The 27,651-nt window shown below is 40.1% G+C and overlaps 1 protein-coding gene across 2 annotated transcripts; it reads left to right on the top strand.

The window, feature by feature from the left end:
* Positions 1-494: 494 nt before the first annotated feature.
* On the top strand, positions 495-26,339 carry LOC132873485 (interleukin-31 receptor subunit alpha-like). Of its 2 annotated transcripts, XM_060909111.1 has the most exons (17): positions 501-590; positions 700-743; positions 847-957; positions 2,670-2,963; positions 3,774-3,900; positions 3,984-4,153; positions 7,484-7,629; positions 13,073-13,232; positions 13,344-13,426; positions 13,521-13,719; positions 15,363-15,533; positions 15,621-15,713; positions 18,771-18,911; positions 18,986-19,123; positions 22,925-22,997; positions 23,086-23,167; positions 23,260-26,339. In XM_060909111.1, the coding sequence occupies exons 3-17, from the start codon at positions 906-908 to the stop codon at positions 23,728-23,730; spliced, it is 2,400 nt and encodes a 799-aa protein (XP_060765094.1). In that variant the 5' UTR covers positions 501-590; positions 700-743; positions 847-905; the 3' UTR covers positions 23,731-26,339. The 2 variants fall into 2 exon arrangements, with proteins under 2 accessions (XP_060765095.1, XP_060765094.1); XM_060909112.1 differs by having other exon boundaries at positions 495-957; positions 13,076-13,232.
* Positions 26,340-27,651: the final 1,312 nt, after the last annotated feature.

Here is a 27,651-nt window from a genome sequence, read left to right on the forward strand (position 1 = left end):
ATTTACACCGGTGTAAGATATATCGCAACAAAATACATCGGTGCAGCATCGATGCAAATATGTGCCGTGTGAACAGGGCTATTTACTCCGGAGTAAATTTCTTAAACCACCTCCCGAGCAGGGTTAGATTTGCACCGGTTTAAGCAGCTTTCAGGGGCTACACCGCTATAACTTTGTACCGTGTGAACGCTCTACCGGGGCAGCCCCGGTGCTACACCGGAGTAAAAGTTGCCGTGTGAACACCCCTTTACAGTGATGAGCCACTGTACCCCTAAAGGGACAATAATGTACTTTATATTCTAAGAGTGCAGGGTGGGGAGGTAGCTTAGGGTCTTAGTGTATAAACTGACTTGACTCTGACTTGGGTGAACCAGCTCTTTTAGTTCTTAGTCATATCTCTGACAGCCTCTATAACCAGAATAACACATTCCTTAGTCAGTGTTACTCCACCTACTGTGCGCCTGAGGTGCTCCAGTGCGCTGTGCGTTTCGGATGTAACCGACGTTCTTGCATTTCTTCCTTGTTGTGCGTTCTAGATGGGTGCGTGTCGCAACACCTCTCTCAGCGTGGACTTCCGATTTCACAGAAAGGTAGAAGAGGGAACGCTGTCCGAAAGTGACTCTGTGTTCGTGTTGAATGTGAAACTGTGATGAACAGGATAACAAGAGGATTTCTTTTTAACTCTGGTTTTCTGAACAGAAGAGAGATGGACACTGGCTCTGAGTGCTGGAGGAGCTGAATGGGTGAGTGAGGCAGAGAGAGAGAGACACACACACACACATCAGCACTCCTTTCTTCATCTGATTCACCAGAAAGATTTCTGGAGATTTTATTTCACATCTACAGCTAGAGATCCGGGACAACACCAAGACCAAGGTTTTTGTGCTTGAACTGGATTAGTAATCATGCGGATTGCTGTGTTTCTCATGACAGCAGTTCTTCAAGTAGTGTGTAAAGGTGAGTGAGTGATTGAGTATATTTTTCTCTCTTTACAAGTTTATTATTATTACTGAGCCTCTAAAGTCCAGAAAGGTGTTTTTTAAATTATTTATCTTCTATGCACAAAATAGATAGATAGATAGATAGATAGATAGATAGATAGATAGATAATCTCTCTCTCATATATATATATATATATATATATATATATATATATATATATATTTAAAATGGGGAAGCTATAGCCTAATGGTTAGAGAAGCAGCTTTGGGACCAAAGGGTCACTGCTTCGATTCTCTGGACCAGCAGGAATGGCTGAAGTGCCCTTGTGCAAGGTATCGAACCCCCAGCTGCTCCCCAGGCTGCCCTGGATGTGTTGTATGTCACTCTGGATAAGAGTGTCTGCTAAATGCCATCAATGTAATAAAAATAACTTGTGTGCACAAGATAAAATTATATGTGTGTGTGCATATATATATATATATATATATATATATATATATATATATATATATTGTGTGTGTGTGGGGCGGCATGGTGGTGTAGTGGTTAGCGCTGTCGCCTCACAGCAAGAAGGTCCGGGTTCGAGCCCCGTGGCCGGCGAGGGCCTTTCTGTGTGGAGTTTGCATGTTCTCCCCGTGTCCGCGTGGGTTTCCTCCGGGTGCTCCGGTTTCCCCCACAATCCAAAGACATGCAGGTTAGGTTAACTGGTGACTCTAAATTGACCGTAGGTGTGAATGTGAGTGTGAATGGTTGTCTGTGTCTATGTGTCAGCCCTGTGATGACCTGGCGACTTGTCCAGGGTGTACCCCGCCTTTCGCCCGTAGTCAGCTGGGATAGGCTCCAGCTTGCCTGCGACCCTGTAGAACAGGATAAAGCGGCTAGAGATAATGAGATGAGATGGTGTGTGTGTGTATATATATATATATATATATATATATATATATATATATATATATATATACTTCAAATAAAAACATTATACACACACTTCAAATTAAAAACATAATGAATATTATGGAGGTATGTGTGTGTATGTGTGTGTATATATATATATATATATATATATATATATATATATATATATATATATTATACATACACACATATAAACTTCAGAGCTCCATAATATTCATTATGTTTTTATTTGAAGTGAAAATGAACATTATAATAGACCCCAGTGTTACAGGAAATGCCACCCAAGTTATCAAACAAACTGGAACTAATTCTAAGAAAGTGGACGAGCAGATTAGAGCCTGTTAAAAGCCTCTCTACTCCATTAAGGGCACTTTCAGGCATCATATAGGCTGAGAGTACAGGCTAATTATGCACTGCCTTCAAACATTTATTATGGTACAATTAACTGAGGTGTAGATATGGGGGGAAAAAAGTGTTTGTGTGAGAAGAATATAATTTAATTGCCTGAAATTCCAAATATATTGACTGGGAGATGTTGTAATGTCATTTGGGTTGTTGATGCATATCTGCTCACAAAATGTTTTACAAAACAAATTTAAAAAAAAAAGCACACTAGAATAAAGTACTAAACTATTTTTTTCTTGACAGTGGGCTGATTGATACACCGTACATTTAAATGTAGCTGACAAGAATTGTCTTTATGTGCCTAAGGCTTTTCACCACAGTAACAGGGAAATAAATGCACAGCTGAGTACAGTTGAGTGCTCTTGGGCTGAATTCATGAATTTAATTACATGCTCTTTAATCTTCAGATAAGGACGTTTGTGAAATTTTCCCCAAGAACCCAGATGTCCCATATGGTTCTGATCTAACAATGTTCCTCAAAGCTCCATCAAGTAGTGATTGCCGCTCAGAGACGCCGTTCAATTCCAGCAGAATCTTCTGGACTCTCAATAAGATAAAAATAGACCAGAGGTTTTATGACTTCAACACCACCTTGGCCTCTGTGTCCATTCACAATATCACTGTAGAAAAGGGCACAGTGGAGTGTTTTTTAAACATTACTACGCCTCTCTTATTGCATGGCACCTTCATCCGCACGCACCGTGAGTACTGAAATGTTAAACATGCAAATCCTATTACATAATAGTGATACAGTATGCATGTACCTAATACAGTAAATAAGCTATACAGCACTGTGCATAATTCTTAGATACCCTTTTTTGTCATAATGTTTGAAATAGAATTAATTGCATTTTCATTTTCGGCATATTGTAAAACGATATTAGAAAATAATTAATTTTCCATAATGAAAAGGTTGCAGAGGTTATATAATTGTCAATGTGGCTATGTAAATAATGTGATCATGTGAAAAACAAGTCGCATGTTATGCCTTGAATTTACACACTGAGAATCTAAGTAAACGTATAGCATCATGTTAATATTTTGTGATCACATGAAAAAATAAAACTACATGCGCAGTACATGCATTACATTTTGGGGAAAAAAATAACACATGAAAAAAAAGCAAGCATGTAGGAAAATAGCAACACCTACCTTATAACAAACGGTGATAAACTAATCATGCGGGGGAAAAAAATCCTAAATGACGTAGAAAAATAAAAACACGAACAATGTGAACCATAGCATGTCTGCAAAGCACATTCATACTGTCATGTGATTTTTAACAGTTAAATGTTAAACAGCTTTCCTTGTAAGATTTATGATAAAGTTGCACAAAAGTAACATTTATATTTAGAAATTGTTCATTCACTATTTTTAAAGCATCTTGGCATTATGGGATTTATCATTTCTGTAGTTGTGCCTAAGAATGTTGTACAGTACTCTGTTAAAAATGCAAAACCCATGTTTAATATGCTGAATATCCAAATGCCCACCCATGATGTCTCTCTCAGCTCTCATCAGAAGACCTGAAAATATCTCATGTGTTGGAAAATTTGTCAATCCACCCTGGCCCACAATAACTTGTATTTGGGATCATGATCCATACCCTACAGATATAAAGTACACAATCCATGTAAAGTAAGTGACTGTCCAACTTTCTCTATGGAAACTAATTTTTTTATGAGTGATTATAATAGTTTATGTACATGTGATTTCTGCAGGCAGCTGCTTGCAGAATATAAACATGAATCATGGAAGAAACACTACACAATCCCAGAGTATGTGGAACTGATATTTGGTCATAAATTGACCGTAAGTGTGTGTGCACAGAATCCGTATGAGGATTTGGCTTGCTCCAGTGAAGTTACCTACAGTGACCTTTGGAATATTGGTAAGTAGCTGAAATTGACAGTTCAGTGATTTAAAATCTTTTTATTATTATTTTTTTCTGCTGGATTATAAAGCAGTAGGTAGGTCAGGGTCAACCCTAATTGGATTTACTTTAACAGGAAAAACCCCACCATGAAATAAATTAAATACATTTAGAGTTGAAGCCAAAGATTTGCATACACCTAGGCTGTAGACTTTCAAATGTAGGTTGAAATGTAGGTTTCACATTTCACGTTCCCAAACATTTCCTGTGTGAAGTCCAGTAGAACATTTGCTTTATTTCCATAAGAGGACATTTTACAATAATAGATAAGAGAGAGATTTATTTCAGCTTTTATTAACAACATCATCATCATCATCATCATCATCCATTATCCGTAACCACTTATCCTGTGCAGGGTCCACTCTGGACAAGTCGCCAGATCATCACAGGGCTGACACATGGAGACACACAACTATTCACACTCACACCTACGGTCAATTTAGAGGCACCAGTTAACCTAACCTGCATGTCTTTGGACTGTGGGGGAAACCGGAGCACCCGGAGGAAACCCACACAGACACGGGGAGAACATGCAAACTCCACGCAGAAAGGCCCTCGTCAACCACCGGGCTCGAACCCAGAACCTTCCTGTTGTGAGGCGACAGTACTAACCACTACACCACTGTGCTGCCAACAACAACACTATTATTATTATTACATTACAGTCATTTAGCAGATGCTCTTATCCAGAGCGACGTACAACATACCCGGAGCAGCTGGGGGTTAGGTGCCTTGCTCAAGAGCACTTCAGCCATTCCTGTTGGTCCAAGGAATCGAACTGGTGACCTTTTGGTCCCAAAGCTGCTTCTCTAACCTTTAGGCCATGACTTCTGCATTATTATTATTAATTTTTTTTTTTTTATATAGCACCTTTCTCAAACAGGGCGGCACGGTGGTGTAGTGGTTAGCGCTGTCGCCTCACAGCAAGAAGGTCCTGGGTTCGAGCCCCGGGGCCGGCGAGGGCCTTTCTGTGTGGAGTTTGCATGTTCTCCCCGTGTCCGCGTGGGTTTCCTCCGGGTGCTCCGGTTTCCCCCACAGTCCAAAGACATGCAGGTTAGGTTAACTGGTGACTCTAAATTGACCGTAGGTGTGAATGTGAGTGTGAATGGTTGTCTGTGTCTATGTGTCAGCCCTGTGATGACCTGGCGACTTGTCCAGGGTGTACCCCGCCTTTCGCCCGTAGTCAGCTGGGATAGGTTCCAGCTTGCCTGCGACCCTGTAGAACAGGATAAAGTGGCTAGAGATAATGAGATGAGATGAGACCTTTCTCAAACAAAAACAAGCAAACAAACTCAAATCAAGCACTACATGACAACTAGATACTCTTAAATTCTGAAATGTAGGAGGTTTTATGGAATCAAGTTCTATAATTGTGGAGCTGCGGCACTGAAAGCTTTACCACCCATAGAAGAAAGCCTAAATTTGGGCATCACGTTTAATCGGTTGACTTTAACATGCAGGAAGTGATGTAAGGATCTACCAGACCTTTTACGTAGTTAAGAGCAAGGCCATAAAAGTATAGAGCAGGAGTTTGTACTGAATGTGGAAAGAAACCAGCAACCGATTTAGATTATAAAGAATAGGGGTGATTTATATTGGAATTTCCATGGGTCAAATGTTTACATACACTTTTGGCATTTGTTGGGATTACCTTTTAAACTTGAAACAAACTCTTGGAGTAGCCTTCCACGAGCTGGTGTAACTCAGCCAGGTTTGTTGGTCTCTTTGTTCAAACAAATTTTTTTTAAATTTTTTTTTTAAATCTGTGGACATCAGGTCAGGGCTTTGTGACGACCAGTACTTCACTATGTTGTCTGAAAGCCATTTTATTGCAACTTTGTAGGTACAGTACCAGTCAAAAGACACACCTACTCATTCATAAGTTTTTCTGTATTTTGACTGTTTTCTACATTGTAGAACAATACTGAAGACATCAAAACTATGAAATAGCATCTGGAACATAGATGGAATTATGTGGTAAACAAAAAAGGTGTTTTAACCCCCCAACAAGTTTCATATTTTAGATTCTTCAAAATAGTCAGCGTTTACCTTGATGGTGCTTTGCATACTATTAGCATTATCTTAACTAGCATCATGAGGTAGTCACCTGGAATGCTTTTCAATTAACAGGTGCCTCGTCAAAAGGTAATTAGTGCAAATTCTTGCCTTCTTAATGAGTTTGAGATTAAATAGTAAATAATAATACAGTAAATAGCCCTATTCCACAGCTGGAGTAATCCATATTATGCCAAGAACCGCTCAACTAAGTAAAGAGAAATGACATCCATCATTACTTTAAGACATGAAAAACCATTGAATTAGAAGGTGTGTTCAAACTTTTCTCTGGTATTGTATGCTTAGGATCAGTGTCCTGCTGGAAGACCCATTTGTGTCCAAGTGTTAACATTCTGGCTAATGTCTTGAGGTTTTGTTTCGGTATTTATAAATAATCCTCCTTTCTAATAATTTCATCTAATTTCAACAGTCCCTTTTCAAGTAAAATACTCCTACAGCATGATCCTACCAACCCTATGCTTCACAGAAGGGATTTTTTTTTTTTACACACTTGGCCATGGAACAGCTGAGCAGCCAATTGTTCAATTACTTTTGGTTCCCTAAAAAGGGCAGGGAGGACATAAACACTACAACTCTGATACCATTTTCACCCAATTTGGTTGTAAATATCTTCAAATTAAAGCATAAAGTCTTCACTTTAAACTCGGTCATTATTTCATTTCAGCTCCAGTGTACTGTGGTAGACAGCTAAAATAACAATATCTTTGTCAGTGTCCAAATATTTATGGACCTGGCTGTGTATTAAAACTTAAAAGAAGTTTTACATGGCACCTATGGATAGACACCTGGTTCTACTGCAGCTCTGTCATTCTCAAAGTGGGGTCTGTTTTGTATAGTCAGGGGATTCACAATTTGATTCTTTATTTATTTTAGTCAGATTTTTTTTTTTTTTACTTGCTATAGCTGTACGTACAGTTCGAGAGATGCTTGTTTTTGACATTTCAGTTGAATTGAACTTAATTGATTTGAACCGTTTTGTTGTACAGTAATATTCACTATAATACATATTATAGTCAATAATATTAGTTCTGTTTACTTGATTTTTAAATGCAAAACTAGTGTAATTAATGTCAACCTGCGGAAACTACGAAAAATGCTGTTTATGATGTGAAACATTTTGATTGACATTTCACGCAATATAATTGTTCATGGGTGCTGTGGTTTGAAAATTCAGGAACATAAATATATATGATAATGACATGTGTGCTCTAGTTCCAATGGATTCACCGACAGATGTTATCGCTGAGCCTTTGCCGACTGGAATCCGAGTGTCATGGAAGAATGAGCAGCGGCCGTGGACTTTACAGGACAGTACGGAGTGTGAAACACGGTTATGCAAAAAAGGTTCATGTACTGAGGTGAGTCTCAGAGTGAAGTCCTGAATGATTAAAATCTGTGTTCTAGTGTTGTAGTCAAGACCACTGGGGGAAAGCCATAGCCTAATTGGTTAGAGAAGCAGCTTTGGGACCAAAAGGTCGCTGGTTTGATTCCCTGGACCAGCAGGAATGGCTGAAGTACCCTTGAGCAAGGCACCGAACCCCCAGCTGTTCCCCAGGCTGCTCTGGGTATGTTGTATGTCGCTTTGGATAAAAGCATCTGCTAAAATGCCTGTAATGTAAAGACCACCTAAACTGGACCAAAATCAAGTCATGACCAAGACCAGAGTGTATTAAGACCAAGACAAGACCAAGATTTGATGGATTGAGACCAATTCAAGACCAAGGCAGGGCGAGACAGAGGACCAGACCAGTGGGTGTGAAGGGGGAGGGGGGGTAATGAAAATTTAAAATTAGAAAAAAAATTTTGAAGCAGGAAGTTTACATCCAATCACAATAACAATGTTAACAAATAAATTAGATTAGGTTCAACTTTATGCAGAGTACAGATACAGAGCCAATGAAATGCAGTAAAATCAGACAATTTAGTGAGATCCCAAGTTGTGGTCTTGATTGGTCTTGAAATAAAATCCAGAGTCCTCTATGCTAAAATGCCTGTAATGTAATGTAATGATCTTGAAATAAAATCCAGAGTCCTCTATGTCTGAGGCCGAGACAAGTCTGAGTAAAAACGCGGTTGAGTCTGAGATGAGACTGAGATCTTCAAAAAGTGGTCTTGAGACCGGTCTTGAGTACTACAACACTACTGTGTGCTGTTTTGTGTATAAATGAGTGTAGTTATGCAGATTTTAGATTTTACCCAGATATTTTATGCATCTGATTTATTGCATAATGAGTTGATGAGTTTCTTAGTGAAAAGCTAACATTAGCATTCTAGGAATGATATAACAAAATCTATGTGGATGTGTGCATCATGTTTACTTTAGCATTCTTGTTTTAAATTACAGTACGTCACTAGTTTTCTTGCCAGTGGCAAACCTTAAAGGAACAGTCCACCGTATTTCCATAATGAAATATGCTCTTACCTGAATTGAGACGAGTTGCTCCGTACCTATCCGAGCTTTGCGCGACCTCCCAGTTAGTCAGACGCAGTCCGACGCGCTGTCACTCCTGTTAGCAATGTAGCTAGGCTCAGTATGGCCAACGGTATTTTTTGGGGCTGTAGTTAGATGTGACCAAACTCTTCCGCGTTTTTCCTGTTTACATAGGTTTATATGACCAGTGATATGAAACAAGTTCAGTTACACAAATTGAAACATAGCGATTTTCTATGCTATGGAAAGTCCGCACTATAATGACAGGCGTACTAACACCTTCTGCGCGCTTCGGCAGCGCATTGATACGGAGCTCAGATATCAATGCGCTGTCGAAGCGCGCAGAAGGTGTTAGTATGCCTGTCATTATAGTGCGGACTTTCCATAGCATAGAAAATCGCTACGTTTCAATTTGTGTAACTGAACTTGTTTCATATCACTGGTCATATAAACCTATGTAAACAGGAAAAACGCGGAAGAGTTTGGTCACATCTAACTACAGCCCCAAAAAATACCGTTGGCCATACTGAGCCTAGCTACATTGCTAACAGGAGTGACAGCGCGTCGGACTGCGTCTGACTAACTGGGAGGTCGCGCAAAGCTCGGATAGGTACGGAGCAGCTCGTCTCAATTCAGGTAAGAGCATATTTCATTATGGAAATACGGTGGACTGTTCCTTTAAAGCTAGACGGCCTTTCGATTTCATAAAATCAGTGAAATTTACTTCCCTCTGAAATGTGGTCACTGTGATATATATTTATTTCTGTAACATCTCACAAAATATCAGGTCAAGCAGACAGAGGAAGTCCAGGTGTGCATGCGCAGGTTTACCATCTGCTTCCTTTTTTGGGTTTCACGACAGCTGGCATCCAGTGTTGCATTACTGCCATCTACAGGCTTACCTTGACCGTGCACTGACGGTTACATCATTCTGTCGCTAAACGAACAGCTGATCACACTGAGGTGCTTGCTGACCGCCGATATTTATTAGTCTGGGCTTGTGTTTCCTTCGCAACATAACATCTTTTCTTCTCGCTTTCCGTTACTGTAGTCGGTCTTTCACGTTTCATTCGCACACTCATGTCCTCCATTTTTCTCTCCTGTTTCAAATGTGTATCCCACAATGCCTTGTGTGAACAAGGAAAGCCCACCACATGATGCATGACGTTGTACAACCCCGATTCCAAAAAAGTTGGGACAAAGTACAAATTGTAAATAAAAACGGAAGGCAATAATTTACAAATCTCAAAAACTGATATTGTATTCACAATAGAACATAGACAACATATCAAATGTCGAAAGTGAGACATTTTGAAATTTCATGCCAAATATTGGCTCATTTGAAATTTCATGACAGCAACACATCTCAAAAAAGTTGGGACAGGGGCAATAAGAGGCTGGAAAAGTTAAAGGTACAAAAAAGGAACAGCTGGAGGACCAAATTGCAACTCATTAGGTCAATTGGCAATAGGTCATTAACATGACTGGGTATAAAAAGAGCATCTTGGAGTGGCAGCGGCTCTCAGAAGTAAAGATGGGAAGAGGATCACCAATCCCCCTAATTCTGCGCCGACAGATAGTGGAGCAATATCAGAAAGGAGCTCGACAGTGTAAAATTGCAAAGAGTTTGAACATATCATCATCTACAGTGCATAATATCATCAAAAGATTCAGAGAATCTGGAAGAATCTCTGTGCGTAAGGGTCAAGGCCGGAAAACCATACTGGGTGCCCGTGATCTTCGGGCCCTTAGACGGCACTGCATCACATACAGGCATGCTTCTGTATTGGAAATCACAAAATGGGCTCAGGAATATTTCCAGAGAACATTATCTGTGAACACAATTCACCGTGCCATCCGCCGTTGCCAGCTAAAACTCTATAGTTCAAAGAAGAAGCCGTATCTAAACACGATCCAGAAGCGCAGACGTCTTCTCTGGGCCAAGGCTCATTTAAAGGAAAAGGCAACTTTTGTACAAAACCAGGTGTGTAATAGGAGAAAAACATATACGTAATCAATTCCGTTGATTATTTCCATTATATATCGAACATGAAAAAATATTTTTAACTTTGAAATCATGAATTGTCACAGAGGAGTCGAAGTTGGAGGAGTCAGCCATTTTGAGATTGTGGGCAACTATAAACCAATCAGAATCTTTCGTTAATGTGCCTCCCTCTGATCTGTGACGTCACTGGGCCCATGAAAACAGTGTTTACAAGCAGATCACTGTGATTAGGAGTCCCGGCGGGTGGCTTGTATTCGATTCGTTTATATCCCGACCTTGTCAGCTGTCAGATTTATGTTCATGGACCCGGTAAGCTGGTAAATAATATTTATTTATTTTTTTCTTTACCAAATTCTAACAGAAAACGAGAGCGCCCGAAAGGGAAAACTGAGCCGAGCCGCTTCACGCATGCGCAGTAGGCTTGGTAGGACAAATCCAAATAGGAGTCATTCAGGATTCAGCCATGTTTTTGCTCCGTGTTTTTACTCAACCAAAGTTGTACAGTATTATGAGCTTTAAGTTGCATAAATAAAACCATTTGGTGAAACTTTGAAGAAGCGATTGTACTGGTTTTTTACCTTATTACCATGAAGCACTGAAGAGTTCTTTTCAGTGGTGGGCCGCATGACGTCACGCAGTAGATCAATATGGCGGAACGCATCTTCGCTGAGCTCAGCGCAAGCCCATATTATTAAAAGTTAAAAGATACTGTTATGCGGTCTGTTCTTTCTCTATAAATTCCATGATCGATTACTTTATATATTTATCTATCTGTTTGTGGTGATTTTGTACAAAAGTTGCCTTTTCCTTTAAAATGGACTGTGGCAAAGTGGAAAACTGTTCTGTGGTCAGACGAATCAAAATTTGAAGTTCTTTATGGAAATCGGGGACGCCGTGTCATTCGGACTAAAGAGGAGAAGGACGACCCAAGTTGTTATCAGCGCTCAGTTCAGAAGCCTGCATCTCTGATGGTATGGGGTTGCATTAGTGCGTGTGGCATGGGCAGCTTACACATCTGGAAAGACACCATCAATGCTGAAAGGTATATCCAGGTTCTAGAGCAACATATGCTCCCATCCAGACGACGTCTCTTTCAGGGAAGACCTTGCGTTTTCCAACATGACAATGCCAAACCACACACTGCATCAATTACAGCATCATGGCTGCGTAGAAGAAGGGTCCGGGTACTGAACTGGCCAGCCTGCAGTCCAGATCTTTCACCCATAGAAAACATTTGGCGCATCATAAAACGGAAGATACGACAAAAAAAGACCTAAGACAGTTGAACAACTAGAATCCTACATTAGACAAGAATGGGTTAACATTCCTATCCCTAAACTTGAGCAACTTGTCTCCTCAGTCCCCAGACGTTTACAGACTGTTGTAAAGAGAAAAGGGGATGTCTCACAGTGGTAAACATGGCCTTGTCCCAACTTTTTTGAGATGTGTTGTCATGAAATTTAAAATCACCTAATTTTTCTCTTTAAATGTTACATTTTCTCAGTTTAAACATTTGATATGTCATCTATGTTCTATTCTGAATAAAATATGGAATTTTGAAACTTCCACATCATTGCATTCCGTTTTTATTTACAATTTGTACTTTGTCCCAACTTTTTTGGAATCGGGGTTGTATCTTGAACTGGGTCATGGTGAAGCAGGAAAAAATAGCAGAGAATTTAGGGCCACATGGCCCTAAATTCATTAACTGTTCTATTAAAAAAAAAAAAACCTAATAAAATTGGAAGTCTGTGATTTGAATTCAGTAGCTTTCAGTCCACTAAACAAAAATAACTGGGTGTCAGGAAAAATTCTTTTTATGACCTACACTTAAAAAACCTGAAAGGCAGTCTAGCTTTAAAGAAACAAATGAAAAATCCCTGAATATAAGGAGTGAAGTTAGAAATATATTTTTTTAAAGGACTTGCCCTTACATGCCATGTAGTTATGTGAATAATATGTAATCACATGGTTGATGTAATCCCTGTGATGGTGCATTTCACCATGCCCTGAAAGTGCACATGCTCTCGTGTCACAACTGTGTGAAAATGACATGTGGAAATAAACACACGTGTAAAATGTATGAACCTTAACATGTGAAGTGTCTAAAAATATTGTGCAGTGCATGTGACTTTCTGGACAGGACTTGGTGTAAAAGCCCTTTGGAAGTCTAAGACAAGGTGCATTGTAGTTGATTTTTCACCACTCGATGCACTGAGGTGTTCAGGTCATACTGCACAAACATTTCGATGCTTTGACTTGAGAGCAAGTTTTCACAGGTGATTTTTTTTTTTTTCCCATCTCTGTGCTGTGAAGGTGTCTGTGAGATTTTATCAGTCTTCTCTCACTAATTCATGTCTTATAGCAGCCTGTGATGAAACACCTGAAAAGCTGCTTAATAAGTACTGTGGAAATGACTGAGGTGAAATCGTGTACCAACTATACCGTGTCCGTGCGCAGTAGGTATAACAACTCGGTCTGGAGTACATGGAGCCACGCTGTTACAGCACTCAGCTATCTCAATGGTAACATCTTAATTACTACCCTTATTAGTTTTATGTTTTATTTTACATTCATCTTCTAATCACGAAGATGTTACATTTCCACTCGATACAAATATTTTCTTCCTTTGACAGTCAGTAGCTTACAGCTCCATCTCTGGAGATCCAAAAGTGTGCTGAATGACCGGGGGAAAAGAACAGTGCACCTTATGTGGACGGTAAGATGGCATTTCAAGAAGGTTCTAGCAGTCCTGATCATGGACCTGAATGTATTTGATGAAATGATCTATGATTTTTTTTTTTTTCTTTCAGGGAGTCTCACCATCATGTAAAGCGTTTGATGAATATTGCATCTACTGCGACTCTCTAAGGCTTTCCAAATGCTGTGGGCCCTACCAAAATCATACCTTTATTACTTTAGATGAAAAGCCACACAGAATAACTGTGGCTGTGATTCGCAATGAAACACGTCTCAATGAAGCTTCCATTGAGGTCCCTGCCATGGCAGAAGGTGAGAGAGTTTAACAGAATAACGATTAACAGTGGGTGGCATGGTGGTGTAGTGGTTAGCGCTGTTGCCTCACAGCAAGAAGGTCCGGGTTCGAGCCCCGGGGCCGGCGAGGGCCTTTCTGTGCGGAGTTTGCATGTTCTCTCCGTGTCTGCGTGGGTTTCCTCCGGGTGCTCCGGTTTCTCCCACAGTCCAAAGACATGCAGGTTAGGTTAACTGGTGACTCTAAATTGACCGTAGGTGTGAATGTGAGTGTGAATGGTTGTCTGTGTCTATGTGTCAGCCCTGTGATGACCTGGCGACTTGTCCAGGGTGTACCCCGCCTTTCGCCCGTAGTCAGCTGGGATAGGCTCCAGCTTGCCTGCGACCCTGTAGAACAGGATAAAGCGGCTAGAGATAATGAAATGAGATGATTAACAGTAGGTCCAACTGGGCTATAAGCCATGCACAATGAATAACTGTTCGTTTTATTCTATCTACATTCACTGGATTTTAAGAAACGGAGCATTTTTATTTTTACTTTTTGAAAATTCGTTAAATAAAAACTTTATACAAATGTCCGACAAAATCATTTCCGCTTAAAATCTAAACAACCCAATGAAATGACAGTTGCAATTTGTGAAAAAATGCTATAATAATAGTTCTTTAAAAAAAGATATGTTCTTACCATCAGATACTTTTATTCCATATTTTGTTGCTTTTTTTTTGTATTTTTGGGGTTTTGTTTTCGAGTAGAGTTTTTATTTCGTCCTCGGTTGGTTCAGCAACACGCTCTGCCATTTTGTTTTTCTCTACTCACGGTATATGAGCTAATAGCCTAGTAGTAGAGTAGCTAATCAGAGCGCGCGATTGTGCATATCCAGTGAATGTGGATTGAATAAAGTGAAATATCCCAGTGCCATTACATGAAATATCAGCAATCTTGGAATGCCACTGGAGTAATCAAATTAATGCACCGGAACTAACTGTCGTATAATAACGAATAACATATTGTACTTGTTTATCCATTCATAGTTATATTTAATATTTGTAATACGTTTTCTTTTTAGTAAAACTAATATTTGTAGTACAAGTTTAACCTTTGTTTTTCTTTTTAGTATCAGTTTAACCTTTGTTTTTCTTTTTAGTATCAGTTTAACCTTTGTTTTTCTTTTTAGTATCAGTTTAACCTTTGTGAAACGTCTGTGAAACAAGTTAGTTCCTGACATTCCATGTTATCGCAACAGTCACTTCCTCATTTTCTGTTGATGGAAATGGGATAAAATAAAAAATGCAGCTTGTCATATTATTGGGTAACCACAAAGGTGTAAACACCTTCACCTCTGACACTTCCACTTATGTTTTTATCCTGGATCATGAACTCCTAAGCATTAAATAAACATCCCATTAAAGAAAGTTTCCTTATATCTACTAGCAGACCTTTTTTAAATAACAGCACATTTGATAATCTTGTTTATTATTCGGCTTAGACGATGAGGAGCATTTGTCATACAAGTCCCTGTGTGTTAGATGTTGCTACAGATTCAAACCTTCTGACCAATCAGGACAGAGAATTCAGCAGCATTATTAGAATAATGAGATTAACAAAAGAAATTAAAATGCTATCAGAACCATTAATACATGTCTTTTTATTTTCCATTGATCAGAAGTCAATTTACCTCCAGTTGGGAATATCAGCGTGTTTCTCCAGCATGGGGATATCCATATCACCTGGGAGAAGCCCAGTCTTCCTGTCAGTGGATATATAATAGTCTGGAACAGTACAGCCAAAAACTACATGTGGCAGCAAACCCAAGAAACCAGTTTCGTTCTGAAGGGTATGTACACACATCTAATTCTGCCAGTGTTTATATACTATGTTCTTTCAATCCATTTTAGATATTTATGCGTTCTTTAAATGCCAGGTGAGCCGTCCACCTACACCATATCACTGACTCCACTCTATAAAGATGGGCCTGGAAATCAGATTACTCTTCATAACTGTGGCCGAGAAAGAAGTGAGTACAAATAGCACAGGTTGTTTTTGGACAAATTTGATTTCAATTAATATCTGAAATATTTAAGTTATTCCACAAAATCGAGTCGTACATGAGCTGATAGCTGACAAGGCGCATAGCACTGAGTCTGCTATAAGCCATGTCCACGAGATTGAGTGGAATAACTGTTTTATTATATCCACATTCACTGGATTTTCAGAAACAGGGCATTTTAATTTTTTTGCAAATATGATAAATAAAAACTTTATACAAAACGTCCAACAAAATCATTAAAAAATCAATCAAAAAGATACATTCTTACCATCAAATACTTGTATTCCATATTTTGTTGCCTTTTTTTGTGTGTATTTTTTGGTGTTTTGTTTTTCTTCTTTAGGGTTTTTTGGCGGTTGGCAAACCAACTTAAAAGTACATTACCGCCACCGACTGGGCTGGAGTGTGGAACAGGCGATATTGGGGGTGGGGGGGATATCAAACAAACAAACAAAATATTCTTTTCGTGATTTTTGTTTCTTTTAAATACTTGATAATTTTGGGGGGTTTGTTTTCGAGTAGAGCTTTTATTTCGTCCTCAGTTGGTTCAACAACGCGCCGTCATTTTGTTTTTCTCTACTCACGGTATATGAGCTGATATCGTAGTAGTAGAGTAGCCAATCAGAGCGCATGATTGCTCATATCCAGTGAATGTGGATAGAATATATCCATGTATGCAGTCTACACTAGAAGAAATGGTTCCATCCAGCACTCTTAAAAGGTACCTGCACCGAAAAAATAAATATAGGCTAGAAATATTACACATTTTGCACAAATGCTTTCTGACTCCCCTGTATTGCTACACTGTGTCACATAAAGCAATGCTTTAAAACTCTTTTGTATTCCTGCTCACTTAAGTTCCACTTCAGGGTGCAGCCATATTGTCATTTTGTGACCAGTGTCAAAGATCAGCATGATGTAGAATCATTATAGGTTTCCTGTATCTTGATTGGCTCGCTGTTCTTGACACCGTCATGTAGCCCGATTTACAAAACATTGTTGAAAAATAGCGGAGTGCAAAGCCTATGGTTCTAAAAATAATAAATGTGATAATAAGAGAAAGCATTTTTTTCTGTTCCATTGCTGACAATCGAACAAAGTAAATGACTTGCTAAACAGTAGCTACACAACTTGGGAACAGGTCACACTTTAGAAACACTATCCTTTTGTAGAAATCCTGTTGTTTGTGAGGACCGTTTTGAGCCCGATTGCTTTGGAAGGAATTTACAGGCCGAGCTCTTGGGCTACGCAGGTCATGTTTGACTTAGACCTGATGCTGTGCCAACAATATTCCAACACCATCCACAGAAAAGGGATTCAGGCAAGGCAAGCCGATTAAGTAGAAGAAATGCAAGAAAGCTGTAACATTTAATTTATTAGTTCGCATGTAATATATATTAGAGAGACTGTTAAGTCTAGATTTAGGCCTAGGTCAAACAATTAAAAAAAACTGCCTTGCTTAAAAAAAAAAAAATTTAAAGTGTTGACTTGCTGTCAAACTTTCAATGTCAAGTTTGTTTTTTTAATATATATATTATACACACACACCAGAATGTTATGACAGGTGATGCAGGCAAAGTGAATAACATTAATTGTTAATGATTATCTTATTACAGTGGCACCTGTCAAGGGGTGGGATATATCAGGCAGCAAGAGAACAGTCAGTTCTTGAAGTTGATGTGTTGGAAGCAGGAAAAATGGGCAAGCGTAAAGATCTGAGTGACTTTGACAAAGGCCAAATTGTGATGGCTAGATGACTGGGTCTGAACATCTCCAAAATGGCACATATGCTGTGGTTAGTACCTACTAAAAGTGGTTCAAGGAAGGACAACCAGCGAACCAGCGACAGGGTCATGGATGTCGAAGGCTCATTGATTCACACGGGGCATGAAGGCTAGCCCATATGGTCCAATCCCACAGAAGCGCTACTATAGCACAAACTGCAGGAAAAGTTAATGCTGACACCTTTCTGTTTTAGCAAGCGTTAACTCTTTAATTCACTGCCTAAAAGCAGAGCTCCCGATGAGTATAAAATATTCGTAAATATGTAATCCTATGCTTTTTTTTTTTAAAGGGAATTAAAAATAAGTGTTGGATAACCAGTGATCAAGTATGAGATATGTTGCCTTGCACTTATGATTGGTTTCCCTGCGGTCAAAAAAGCCATCAAAAATCGGTTGATGCATTACCATATTTTCTTAAGTATGGAGCTTTGCTCTGCTATAACCTCACACTCGACTTCAAGCTGTCATTAGCCTGTATTTAGACCATATAAACTGTTGTGGCACATTGCCTTTATTCACACATGCAATAAATAAATAGGCTTTATAGCTAGTATGGACGCGCGCGTGCACATACACTGAGTTTCTATATATAATAGGCTGCTTACCGATTTGTGAGTTGTCCATCTGGTGGTGGTACCCGTTTTCCTGCCTTCCCGACTTTGCACTTGCAAAGCACCACTGATTTCATCATTAGAATCATCTGAAGAGTCACTGCTGAAATCATTTACCAGATGTGTACAGTCATTCTTCCAGGGTTCATACAAGTATCCTTGTTCTTTGATCCATACTGATTTGAAGATAACGCTTTCTCATCTGATTAAATCCAGGCTAACAAGTATGTTTACATCGGCTACACTTAATTTCTGGGACCTGGCTATCAACGACTTGATGTTACATCCTGGGCGCCATATTGGTTGCCCATGTGCAATAAAGCTTGAAGTGATTAAGACCTTTTAAGCACTTAGTTACTTATGAGAGCTAATCAGGTGACTTCACCTGTGTGCAATATTATAATTAAGGCTTGTACTATCAATATCGATCATGTTAAAATGCTGTACAGGTACCCTTTATGGAACTCTTAACTGTCCAAGGAACCCTTGAGGAACCATGTTTTCTAGAAATGTAGTAGAATTGTCTGTATTCCTATCAGTGATTGAGAAAGTCTGGATAAACCAAACAGTTTTTTTTCTCCTTGTTATTAAAATTCTAATTAAAATGTATAACTTTTGTTCTGTTGTAGACCTAACAGAAGTGTCTCAAGTCCAAGTGATTGCGGTTAGTGACAAGCACGCGGAGATCCGCTGGATACCGACTCAGCGCTGTGCATTTGTACTGAACTACACAGTCTTCTACCAAACAAATAATGATCCGAAAATCAGAAGTAAGTCTGATTTGTGTGAGTACATTGCATAGACTTGGTGACATTGTATAGATATTGGTGTTCTCTTTGTACAGATATCACTGTGGGACCGGACCAGCACCATGTCGTTTTGGAGAACCTGCAGTCCAGAACAACGTATAGCGTTTATATTGTGGCCAGTACAGCGTCTGCTTCTTCTAAGAGCTTGCCACTCATATTCTCAACCAAAATCAGTAACTATGAACAGTTCTTTTTACAAAATTATTTTTATTTTGCCCTGTAAGTAATATTTTATGAAGTGTGTATCTATTATCCTGTTTGGCATACACCCAGAGATCACTTTATTTACCATTTAGACTGTAGCCCGTCTGTTACTATATGCAATTTGTCAGCCCACCACCATGAGCCACCACTGACAAGAGATGATGAAAGTACTAAAATTCTTTCTCAAGTAAATGTATACGAGGTGTGATCAAAAAGTTCAGTGACTGTTCCTATTGCGAATGAAGGGAGCACGGCAGTGTTGTAGTCGAGTCACTAAACCTCGAGTCCAAGTCCAGTCTCAAGTCCTCAGTGTTCAAGTCCAAGTCATTAAAGAAAATTTCGAGTCCACTATTGATCCAGGTCGAGTCCGAGAACAAGACACCAACTGCACCATTTGACGGTGGCTGTTGCTGCCTTTATGTGAAACCATCTCCGCTACTGTACTGAACTAACATTACTGCTTGACTGCCCTGTTTTAGTGAACAGGCTACGGATAAAAAGCTTGTTCATCACTCAGCAAGCCCCGCCCACTATCAACAGGGCAAATAACATGAGAGAGGGTTAACACTAGCTAGTTCATCGCTCAGCAAGCCCCGCTATCAACAGAGCAATGAACATAGCATGTCACTTCCTTCTCTGGGTGGAGTCTTGCCAAATGACGATTGAAGTTCGAGGTCGTCCCCGTCGTCTCCTCGATAGTTCTTCTACATATGGAACACACAACAGTGCATTTTTTTTTTTTTTCCCCACTGCACGAGAAGTCCATATAAGCAAAGCTGACAATCCTAGGGGCTTCTCTCCAGGCATTTTAGTGCCATTAACGTTAGTTTGTTCCTGAACATGATGTATGAACAAAATTATTATAAAAATTTATATAGATATAAATATCTTGAGGGCCTTTCTGTGTGGAGTTTGCATGTTCTCCCCGTGTACGCGTGGGTTTCCTTCGGGTGCTCCGGTTTCTCCCACAGTCCAAAGACATGCAGGTTAGGTTAACTGGTGACTCTAAATTGACCGTAGGTGTGAATGTGAGTGTGAATGGTTGTCTGTGTCTATGTGTCAGCCCTGTGATGACCTGGCGACTTGTCCAGGGTGTACCCCGCCTTTCGCCCATAGTCAGCTGGGATAGGCTCCAGCTTGCCTGCGACCCTGTAGAACAGGATAAAGCGGCTAGAGATAATGAGATGAGATGAGATAAATATCTTGTACCAAAATATTATGGCATGTTACAAAAAATAAATAAAAAAATCCAAGTCCTCGTCTTCAATTTACGAGTCCAAATGCAGTTAATGCACGAGTCTGAGTACAAGTCTGAGTCATCAGTGCTCAAGTCCAAGTCAAGTCACGAGTCCTTAAATTAGGGCACGAGTTGGTCTTGAGTCAGAGTTCTAGACTCGAGTACTACAAGCCTGGAGCATGGCAAGGTCATGCACGTGTAGCAGGAGCAAGAAGTAACTCTCGTGATTCAGTATATTGCACTGTCAACATCAGGACCTGTATTACACATGTTTTTGTGACAACGTGCATATACACATTTGAGACTTTACTATATAACAGAGAGCAAATATCAAATTCTATGTAGAAACAGCTGGTAGAAATGTCCTTCAAAAGGCTACTTTTATACTTTGAGTGCATTTCATAGCCTGTACTTTTGTATTTTTCCTTGAGTAAGAAGTTGAAACAGTACGTCTACTTTTATTTCTACAAACATCAGAATGACCAAAATGTGTGAGCTCTGTGACTTTGATTTTGGCATGGGTATTGGTGCCAGTTGGGCTTGTTTGAGCACTTCATAAACTGCTGAGCTCCTGGAATTTTTATGCATGACAGAATGGTGTGAAACACAAAAAGCACTGAGTGAGTGACAGTTCTGTGGGTGGAAACATCTTGATAAGTGAGGTCAGAGGAAAATGGCCAGATTGGTTCAAGTTACTAGGAAGGATATCATAACTCAATCACTCTTTACAACCATGATGAGCATCTCAGCATGCACAAAACATCAAACATTGAAGATTAGATTGATTGAAGATTTGAAAAGAAGAAAAAAAAATCACTTGATCTTTTTCCAGACTTCAACTGTCCAGTTTCTGTAAGCCTGTGCCCATGGGCCCTCATAATCCCGTTCTTGACTGACAAGAGTGGAACTATGATGCTGTTGTAGCCCATCCACCTCAATGTTTCATGTGTGATGTATTCTGAGATACTTTTCTGCTCATGTGTAAAGACTGTTTCTTTAAATTACTATAGACTTCCAGTGAACTCAGACTAGCCTTTACATGTATTTCACGAAGGTGTTTCAGCCTGCAGACTCTTCACTCACCAGTTGTTTTGTTTTTTTGTTATTTTCTTGCACCATTCTATGGAAACCTTACAGATGGTTGTGTGCAAAAATCCCAGGAGATCAGCAGTTTATGAAATACTCAAACCAGTCCATCTTGCACCAACACTTATGTCATGGCTAAAGTCACAGAGATGACACGTTCTTCATTCTGATGTTTAATGTGAACAGGGTGGCATGGTAGTGTAGTGGTTAGCACTGTCACCTCACAGCAAAAAGGTTCTGGGTTTGAGCTCAGTGGTCAACGAGGGCCTTTCTGTGTGGAGTTTGCATGTTCTCCCCGTGTCCGCGTGGGTTTCCTCCGGGTGCTCCGGTTTCCCCCACAGTCCAAAGATATGCAGGTTAGGCTAATTGGTGACTCTAAATTGACCGTAGGTGTGAATGTGAGTGTGAATGGTTGTCTGTGTCTATGTGTCAGCCCTGCAGTGATCTGGTGACTTGTCCAGGGTGTACCCTGCCTCTCGCCCATAGTCAGCTGGAATAGGCTCCAGCTTGCCTGCGACCCTGTACAGGATAAGCGGTTACAGATAATGGATGGATTGATGTTTGATGTGAACATTAACTGAAGCTCTTGACTTGTATCTGCATGATTTGTTTGCGTTGTGCTGCTTCGCTTGATTGGCTGATTAAATTACTGCACAAATCAGCAGGCGGACAGGTGTTCCTATTAAAGTGGATGATGAGAGTATATCTAATTCTATCCACATTCACTGGATATGAGTAATTGCGCACTCTGACTGGCTAATCTACTACTAGGCTATCAGCTCATAAACCGTGAGTAGAGAAAAACAAAACCCATGCTATGACTGGCGAGTGGCCTAGTGGTTAGTGAGTCTGCCTCTCGATTGGGAGATTGTGAGTTCTCCTCACAGTCGGGTCATGCCATCATAAAAATGGTGCCTACTGCCATCTGGCAAGACATGCTGCAATACAGGTGGGAGTGGGGAGTCAAACTCTCGCGGTTACCAGAGGACTAGCCCCTACTGTAACCCTAGCTATGTAATATAGGCAAGAGGCCAAGGGCTATGAAACGGAGATCGGCGCCGCCAAACATGCCATGAATGGTGCGGGAAGGACTTTGACTCTGACTCATGCTATGTCACGTCACTTAAATACATTTGAAGGAAAGCACTAACTTGTAAAAACATGACCTCACTGACGCCCATGATTGGATAGTGTCGCACTGATTGACAGGTCAGAAAATAATGCCATTCCTCTCATGATCCTGTTCCCATGAGAATAATCCACTACCTGAATATCTGGTCAGGGTCGAGAGAGAACTGATAAATTGTGCATAACCATAGCTAGTCTACAATCAGTATTTAAATGTCTGAGTGTGAATACAAGGTATGTGTTACTGTCAAAGTTACTGCCAGGTTTGTTTCACGTCCGAAGTTACAAGCTCTGACTTTTTTCTGCTTCCTTTTTTCAGGTTCAGTTTTCCTTATTATGGTCATTACCTGCTGCGTTGGTATGATCCTGCTGTCTATTCTTGCTGTGATGATGTGAGTAACTACCTTATCTTTCTATTATGCTTATTTTCACTGGTTAAACAAGATATTGTGTTGATGTAATTATTTCTCACCTGTGCAGACAAAGGAAACTCTTGAGTAAAAAGATTCCAGACCCACGATTCAGTTCTCTGTCCATGTGGCCATCAGATCACTGCAGAAAGGTACGTCTCATTTGTTGTTACTAGGTGCTGAAAAATTCAACGCAAATGCATAAAATACATGTTCCGTTGTTTTGTTTTTCTTTCCCCCACAGCCGTGGAGCCTATTCTCAGTGCCTGGGGCAAGGGACACAGAGAAAATTCTGACATGTCACATAGACAATGAGGTCATCAGTGTTTCGCCATCAAGCAAAAACAACATGGCTACAGTCAACGCTTTGGCAGATAGCCAGAAAATTGCAACTCAGGAAATATCACAGACCGAAAACACTCCACTGGCTGCCAGTTTTTCTAATAAAGGACAACTGCCATTTGGTGGGAAAGAGCAAAGAGTCCCTTCTGTTTCATCACTGGATCTCCACACTTCAGGAATTTGTCCTCTCCCCCTGATTCACTCACCATACAAGAAGCAAACACCACTAAACAGCCCTGTGGAGTCTCCAACTCAACCTCAGTGGTCAGATGAGACAGAAGCACTGCTGACCCCAAAGCTCAGGAATACAACTTACTTCACTAGTTATGTAACCATGGACATGGTTGAACCAAGGAAACACCCAAGCAAGTGACGTTATATTTACAATATAATAACTCTATAATTGTTTGTCATTGCTACAACTGTGATGTATATATCTAGGGCATTCAGAACATCCAGTAACCAGTGATAACCAGAATTACATTCTTTTCACACACATGACATTTTTTTTTTTTGCCAAGTAAGTAATGTCAGTACAGTGCTACATTAAAGTAGCTGGCTCGCAAGCCCAGTGCCTCACTGTTAATGTCATAATGCAGTTAACAGTGAAGTATTGTTTAAGAAGAAGAGCTTTATTCATCACATGTACACTTGTGAAATTTCTCTCTGCATTTAACCCATCTGAAGCAGTGAACACACACACATACCCAGAGCAGTGGGCAGCCATGCTAACAGTGCCTGGGGAGCAGTTGGAGGGGGTTAGGTGCCTCACTCAAGGGCACCTCAGCCTAAGGCTGCCCCGTGTTAATGTAACCCGCATGTCTTTGAACTGTGGGGGAAACCCGAGCACCCAGAGGCAGACATGGGGAGAACATGTAAACGCCACACAGAAAGGCCCTCATCGGTAACTGGGCTCGAACCCAGAACCTTCTTGTTGTGAAGGAACAGTGCTAACCCCACTACACCACCGTGCCACCCAACTTAACTTGGCGCCATTTCTATAACTGAATCTAAAAATGTTCCCATATTTGGGATATTTCTTAATTGTTTAATTATTAAACTAGCTAGTTTAATATTTTATATTATACTCTATGGTGAGCAAAGTTCTAAGCTAAAATATCCTACTTTGCTACATCAGTTATCGCCGAGCTAGCCGCACAGTGAAGCAGAGTGAATGATGAGGACTTGGCTGAATGTTACCTTGCAAGCAGTAGCTTCAAACATACAACGCTAGCAAAGTGCACTATTCAACTGTGTAATTATAATGGGTACTTTATGATTTTGTTATGCTGTTAATTTTTTTACATGAATCCAAAAAAGGTTATTACTAGAGATGCCACCAGTTTGATACCCAGGATTGATGTCCAAGCGACACCAGCAAGAAAAAAAAAAGAAAAAAGCATCAGATATTAGAAAAATGTGATCTGATTTAGAATTGGGTTTTACAAAGAATATTGTGGCGCTGTGAATGTTTACATTTGTTAAGGTTCATTATATTCATACATTATTATAATTGCAGCATAAGAGAGCTTTGTGTGAAAACTTTCAAGTTGTGTTTATATATGTATATGTGTGTATATATAGTGTCCATGTAAATGTATGTGTATATATACTAGTGCATCTCAAAAAATTAGAATGCCATGAAAAAGTTCCTTTTTTTCATAATTTAATTCAAAAAGGTAAACTTTCATATATTCTATATTCATTACATGTAAAGTGAAATATTTAAAGCCTTTTTTGTTTTAATTTTGATGATTATGGCTTATAGCTCATGAAAATCAGAAATCCAGTATCTCAAATTATTAGAATATTCCCTAAGATCAATCAAAAAAGGATTTACAGTACAGAAATGTCCAATTTCTGAAAAGTATATTCATTTATACACTCAGTACTTGGTTGGGGCTCCTTTACCATGAATTACTGTATCAATGCGGTGTGGCATGGAGGTGATCAGTCTGTGGCACTGCTGAGGTGTTATTGAAGCCCAGGTTGCTTTGATAGTGGCCTTCAGCGTATCTGTATTTTTGGGTCGGGTGTTTCTCATCTTCCTCTTGACAATACCCCATAGATTCTCTATGGGGTTCAGGTCAGGCAAGTTGGCTGGCCAATCAAACACAGTAATATCATGGTCAGCAAACCATTTGGTAGTAGTTTTGGCACTGTGGGTAGGTGCTGAGTCCTGCTGGAAAAGGAAATCGGCATCTCCAAAAAGCTCGTCAGCAGATGGAAGCATGAAGTGCTCTAAAATCTCCTGGTAGATGGCTGTGTTGACTTTGGACTTGATAAAATACAGTGGACCAACACCAGCAGATGACATGGCACCCCAAATCATCACAGACTGTGGAAACTTCACACTGGGCTTCAAACACCTTGGATTCTGTGCCTCTCCACTCTTCCTCCAGACTCTAGAACTGTGATTTCCAAATTAAATGCAAAATGTACTTTCATCCGAAAAGAGAACTTTGGACCACTGAGCAACAGTCCATTTCTTTCTCTCCTTAGCCCAGATAAGACATTTCTGACATTGTCTCTGGCTCAGGAGTAGCTTGATATTAGGAATGCGAAAGTTGTATCCTCTTTCTTGAAGATGTCTGTTCGTGATGGGTCTTGATACACTGACACCAGCCTCAGGCCACTCCTTGTGAAGCTCTCCCAAGTTCTTGAATCAACTTTTCTTGACAATCCTCTCAAGACTGCGGCCATCCCTGTTGCTTGTGCACCTTTTCCAGCCACCCTTTTCAGCAATGATCTTTTGTGTCTTACCCTCCTTGTGGAGGGCATCAGTGATCATCTTCTGGACAACAGTCAAGTCAGCAGTCTTCCCCATGATTGTGGTTGTATGTACTGAACTAGACCGAGAGATACACTGTGTTCATACTGTTTTACTCGAACTCGAAATGAAATATTCTAATATTTTGAGATGGTTTTTTTTTTGTTTTTGTACTGTATGCCATACTGATTAAAATAGAAAAATGCCTGAAACATTTTAGTTTATGTGTAGTGAGTCTATAATATAACATTTTCACTTTCTTAAATAACTGATGGAAAATATTGAACTTTTTCACAATATTCTAATTTTTTGAGATGCACTATATGTATGTATATACACACAGTATAATGTATATGTATATATATGTGTGTGTGTGTATATATATATATATATATATATATATATATATATATATATATATATATATATAAAAATGTGTGGGGCAGCACGGTGGTGTAGTGGTTAGCGCTGTCGCCTCACAGCAAGAAGGTCCGGGTTCGAGCCCAGTGGCTGACGAGGGCCTTTCTGTGCGGAGTTTGCATGTTCTCCCCGTGCCCGCGTGGGTTTCCTCCGGGTGCTCCGGTTTCCCCCACAGTCCAAAGACATGCAGGTTAGGTTAACTGGTGACTCTAAATTGACCGTAGGTGTGAATATGAGTGTGAATGGTTGTCTATGTGTCAGCCCTGTGATGACCTGGCGACTTGTCCAGGGTGTACCCCGCCTTTCGCCCGTAGTCAGCTGGGATAGGCTGCAGCTTGCCTGCGACCCTGTAGGACAGGATAAAGTGGCTAGAGATGATGAGATGATATATAAAATGTGTGTGTATGTATATTTGTGTATCTCATCTCATTATCTGTAGCTGCTTTATCCTGTTCTACAGGGTCGCAGGCAAGCTGGAGCCTATCCCAGCTGACTACGGGCAAAAGGCGGGGTACACCCTGGACAAGTCGCCAGGTCATCACAGGGCTGACACGGACAACCATTCACACTCACATTCACACCTATGGTCAATTTAGAGTCGCCAGTTAACCTAACCTGCATGTCTTTGGACTGTGGGGGAAACCGGAGCACCCGGAGGAAACCCACGCGGACACGGGGAGAACATGCAAACTCCGCACAGAAAGGCCCTCACCGGCCACGGGGCTCGAACCCGGACCTTCTTGCTGTGAGGCGACAGCGCTAACCACTACACCACCGTGCCGCCATATTTGTGTATGTATATATAAAATTTTATATTTATTTTAAGGGCCTCAGAGGGGTGTCAACTTAAGTTATCACATGATCAAGTTTGCAACTGGCAGACAAGACGACCTGAAGCAGTAATCACGGCCTTCTTCATATGTTTCATAGTAGGCATATCAGGTGAAAATTCAAATTCAGTCCAAATTGCTTGAAACTGGTCTCATTGAATTCAGAACTGATTGCTGAACAACATACATTTGACAGAATTAAGATATGTTTATCCATTCTTGAAATATTACAAATCAAAGACTGAAAAAAATGGCTTAATTTTTAGAAAACTGC

This window comes from Neoarius graeffei, chromosome 25, assembly GCF_027579695.1.
Source record: "Neoarius graeffei isolate fNeoGra1 chromosome 25, fNeoGra1.pri, whole genome shotgun sequence".
In the NCBI taxonomy this organism is placed as follows: domain Eukaryota; kingdom Metazoa; phylum Chordata; class Actinopteri; order Siluriformes; family Ariidae; genus Neoarius; species Neoarius graeffei.